At 35.9% G+C, this 4758-nt stretch overlaps 3 protein-coding genes across 3 annotated transcripts in view; 2 read left to right on the top strand and 1 right to left on the bottom strand.

Annotated features, from left to right (window-relative positions):
• Positions 1-484, top strand: part of MELLADRAFT_46198 (uncharacterized protein) — a gene marked incomplete at both ends in the record, with an annotated part of 2497 nt that extends 2013 nt beyond the window's left edge. Inside the window, 2 exons of the mRNA XM_007419077.1 lie at positions 1-49; positions 119-484. Of these exons, the coding sequence (XP_007419139.1) occupies positions 1-49; positions 119-184 (115 nt within the window). The remainder of the gene's footprint in view (positions 50-118) is intronic.
• A 1319-nt stretch (positions 485-1803) lies between these two features.
• MELLADRAFT_69894 (uncharacterized protein) lies at positions 1804-3058 on the top strand (the record flags this gene model as incomplete). Its single annotated transcript, XM_007419078.1, has 4 exons — positions 1804-1865; positions 1966-2068; positions 2188-2379; positions 2465-3058. 4 exons carry the CDS (start codon positions 1804-1806, stop codon positions 3056-3058), a joined length of 951 nt encoding a protein of 316 aa, XP_007419140.1.
• An 889-nt stretch (positions 3059-3947) lies between these two features.
• Positions 3948-4628, bottom strand: MELLADRAFT_84842 (uncharacterized protein; the record flags this gene model as incomplete). Its single annotated transcript, XM_007419076.1, has 3 exons — positions 3948-4307; positions 4388-4462; positions 4545-4628. The coding sequence occupies 3 exons, from the start codon at positions 4626-4628 to the stop codon at positions 3948-3950; spliced, it is 519 nt and encodes a 172-aa protein (XP_007419138.1).
• Between the last annotated feature and the right edge of the window lie 130 nt (positions 4629-4758).

The following is a 4758-nucleotide window of genomic DNA, read 5'->3' as shown; positions in this document are numbered from 1 at the left end:
TCCAAGGCACGTAGAGGCTACCGGCCAAGGCTACCTCGAAGACCGACGCGTGAGTACTTCAAAGAACTTGAGTTACTTGATAGACATGTCGAGACTTACTTTGGTGATTTGCTTGCAGCCCGCTTCTAACATTGACCCTTACCGAGTCACCGGTATCATTGTCGAGACCACCTTACTTCAATAAACTTTCTCAACTTGTCTGACCAACAACAAGTCTCTTGCGTAAACTAACCTGAACTGTGTCTTGACTTTCTCAGTGCTCAGTATCTACAACACAAATCTGCTTCTGTCTTTTTTTTTGGCTTTTTCTCGTTTTCTTAGACTTTGATCTGCATAGTCGTCCGAAAAAAAGATTGTTTTTATGTGACTTGGTTGTGCTTGCTCAGCTTGTTCGCATGTTTACAAATGATGTTAACCAATGATTATGCATGTTAAACGAATACATCGAAACGTACCTCTGTTTGACTCTCTGTCTCCCTTCGATATCACCCACCAGAATTGCGAGAAGTATCAATCCGGTTAAACTCTTCAGGACTGTTTGAATCAATTTTTGATCGGCGGTTCTGAAATTTGAATGAGGATGAGTAAGTGTGCACACTCTCGATAAGGTCAGACTCAAACGCACTCAATTCATGAAAAGGGGCAAAAAGGGTAGGTGGTTATGAAGCAATGAAAACAATGAGATGTAGATGAGGGCAGTGTAGATCTCAACAGTATGAGCCAAAAGGAGTTGAGATTTGTCATCAGACTATCACATAATTAATGATTTGAAATGTGATTAAATGTTTCTTTTCGGTTGAAGTTAAATGTTCACTCGCTTCTCGTTTCTTTCATGATCTCTCGTTCTTCTATTTCAGGTAAAATTACAAAAAGTTCTATGTTGGAACAAATCTTTGTTTGTGATTTCTTTTTGAGGTTTACATTTGGATTTAAGTTGGTTGATTTTAGATGAATTGCAGAAATTCTCAATGGTTTGTTTGATGAACCGTTTTTTTTGTGGAACTTGATGGGTCCTTTCTTTGAAAGAAAATGATTTCTTTATAAGGTAGGTATTGGATTTTTTTGTTTGGAGAATTGTTAACATACAAGATATATACAAATAAATTTAAGAAAACTCATCAAGTTTGTTTTTTTAAATGACAAAAAAGTTGAAAAGATGTGATCCTGTTAAGTTGAAGAATTCATCTTTTGCTGATGATCAATATGAAACAAATTGAAATGATTGCGTAGTAAATATATCTTGAGTCTTGAGGCGTCTGGACTCTTGAGACACTGCGCTTATAAAAATCAAGAGCTTCAAAACGTTTGATGAAACGATGAAAGAATTACGAGATGGACAATTAAATTCTTGTGATGATATCATTAAAATGATATCATTTTCCATGTGGACTGTACCAGACGTCGGGAGGTTCCAACAAGTACAAAGGCTTGATGAAGGCTTTTATATGTGCTTCAGACAAATTATTATTCGTCATTGATGATAAATTTTCATGATTTCAAACTTGGAAAACTCTTGTCAGATTTCCCTTCACATAAAAATACTGGATTTCTTACTTTACTTTGTAAGAGATTCTTTATCGATGATACGTTTCTTATCTTTAATCAATCCGATTTTCCATAACTGCGTAGAAGTGTGAATTGATCAAGGCAGTGTGAATTTGATTGTTTCGAGATCTTTCGTTATGAATTCTTGAAGTTAGAAAGGATTAATGTATTTGAGTCTTATCAATTCATCTGATTCTGATCACTTAAATTAGTTTGATAAAGTTTTACTTGAGCTGTTATACTCTTACATAAGTTATCATGCCTTTAATTACACCTCCAAGCTCGTACCCATCTATTTATCAAACAAGAGCAAAAAGATGGTAAGTAAAAAAGGACTCTAGAAAGAAAATAAAGACTGATGAAAAAAATGATTGATGATCTTGATTATGATGTAAAAATATACTGCTTTTCTTGGAATAGGGTAAGTAAAACAGATGAGGAAAAAGAATTAGAATATCTTGAATATAAACTTCAAAAAGCTATTAAATCTTATAGAGAAGCTGTTAGACGTACAGATGCAGCTGTAGGTTCAAAATTTCTATATCCCTAGTTTTTTTTTTGTTGGATAAAGGCATTCGAAGTGATTACTAAAGGTTTCTTTTTTGACGACGGTTTTTTTGGGTATGAGTTTGGAATATTTAGATACTTAGGTTGAGACTTTTGGAACATGATAGACGTGATTTGGAAAGATTAGAAAGAGAGGTAAAGATAAAATTTCTTACGATGAATTTGATTGAAAAGTCTAAAATGGTTATACTGATTGAAGTGACTGATGAAATCTTTCACACCTTTGTAAAAATTCGTGGTGATCCACAGAGGGAAGAACAATGGAGGGTGAGTGATAAGTAAAAATACTTAAAAACCATCCAGTCTCGGCTTACCGACCAATGATGTTGAATGATGATGATTGGTATTGTAGATGGAAGAAGAATATGCGAATGATAGAAATATGCAACTAGAAATTCAAAGACTTATGGAACAAAGAGAAATAGACCTTTCAAGAGGTAATCCAATGACTTTTAGAGAAGAAATGAACCAACAAAGACATCCAGATGATGAATTTTATGATCGTAATCTTGAACAACAAGATCATAATCTTCAACAACATGGTAGCGGAGGTGATCATCAACTTAGATCTGAGCAAGAAAGAATTAATAGAATGAATCAAAATATCGCTAATGAAGTTAGAGATCAAAGACACTCACAAGGCTATGATGATCATGGTTCACATCATCATAGATCTCAACAAGATAGGATTGATGATAATAGAAGGAATTCAAATATAAGATCTGAACAAGAAAGAATTAATAGAATCAATCAAAATATTGATAATAATCTTAGAGATCAAAAACAAGGATTTGATGATCGTGGTTCACGTCATCATACCAAATCCGAACAAGAAAGAATTGATAGAATTAAACAAAATATTGATGAGAATCTTAGAGATCAAAGTTCACGTCAAAGAGGTTGTTCTCGTTCTCCTTCTTGTTGTAGGGTTGGTAACAACAATTGATACACGAATTCCTCAGAACCTACATAGTGTTGATGGTCAGACTTACAGTGTTCAAGAAAGTCTTGTAATTACTACAGTTAGCTAAGGCATGAGTGAAGCTTTCAGTTTATTTTATGTCATTTCATTTTGTTTGTTGAACTTGAAGGACACCGCTCGCTTCAATTATTACCCTACCGTACATTTTTCTAGATCTGGGATGTAATTTTTAAACACGGATTTGTAATGAATCTTTTGACATTTTGTCCATTTCTGGGAGTCAGGTCAAGGTTCAAGGTATAATATCGAGGAATGAAAAGTAAAACGCTCTAGATATCTTTGGAAGATATGATCGAGTCATTCGGTTACTGAATATTGATGGATCTCAGTGACACATGAGGTTGTACTGCTTGAGTCATATACAATCAACGAGTTCCTCTTGGAATAAGGGGTGAAGTCAGAGATAGACAGCAGTGACCAGTGAACTAGTTTAACTTTGGTGTCCTTTATCATTGAAGGTTTTCACAAACTTGAGATGGATGAATGAGTTACAAACTGAAAAAAGATATACTTTTTCAATCATTCTTATCAGAAACGTAATATAATCATGATCTGAAAATAAAATTAAAGTAAAATCGTTGAAGCTACATCATTCTAATTCACATCTACATTTTTTCTTTTAACATCTTGTTTCATCAAGTGTGATGTATTCATAATGGAGAAATTATATCTAAAAGAAATCACCGTTATAAAGATAAAGAAAAAAAGTCACAGTGTTGGAAATAAATCGAAGGGCCATGGTGTCCAAGAGCAGTAAAGGTGTAATTGAGGAATGGTTGGGATGGTGCGTTGATCGTTAGTGTAATCTGATATATAAGTCGTTTGGCTGCAAAAGGGTTTCGAGGTAAGGAATTCATGGGTGCAAGTGATTTTCATCTGAACAATTAATTTTCGTCTCATTGTGAATGGCGTTTCGTCGATCGCAAGGTGCGCTTTCTCCATTAGCTTCCTCAGTTTCAATGCTTGAGATTCGCTGGTCAGTGGGTTGACTGAGATCATTCGAACTGAGTGCCTTTGTCTCTTGGAGCGGATCGGGATGTACGGTAGATTCTGATGTAGGGCCGTCGTTACCATCAGCAATCAGCTTAAGCCAATCTGTTTGAGGGATTAGTGATCTTCGGGGTGACTTTTTGACTATCTTGACACATCGAAAGGCAAGTTGACTCGAATTCTTATTTGGCAGTGCGAGATCTGGGATCAATCGAGGGAGCTGCTATAAGCACATGACGAATGTTGATCGGTTAGTGATCGAAAACAAACAAAAGGTTAGGATGGCTTTAAGATCTGACTCACATCAAAGCTCGTCGATTCTGTTTGAAGGGCCATCCTGAGTCGCTCCAATTCTTCACGACTCAAGTCTGGAAACATCTACAAGCCATAAAAATCACTCTGTTCACTACGTCGAAAGGATTGTGACTGCAGAGACGACCAAACCAATAAGATAACTTACAGGTGGGCAGGGGAGCATCGAACCGCTTTGGTTACCGCGAACCGTTGGAAAGGAGGTCGTGGCCAAAGAGATAGAATCACTCATGTTGAAACCCACTGAATGCCAAGTCTAACGTATGAACTAAGCGCTTGAGGAATTCTAGATATCTGTTTTCAAGTTTCACCTTTTGAGATAACACTAAAGCCTTTCGGATTGAATCCACGAGTCACAGAAT

This window comes from Melampsora larici-populina (assembly GCF_000204055.1).
Source record: "Melampsora larici-populina 98AG31 unplaced genomic scaffold MELLAscaffold_125, whole genome shotgun sequence".
NCBI classification, from domain to species: Eukaryota; Fungi; Basidiomycota; class Pucciniomycetes; order Pucciniales; family Melampsoraceae; genus Melampsora; species Melampsora laricis-populina.
This window is presented reverse-complemented; position numbering and strand designations above follow the sequence as displayed.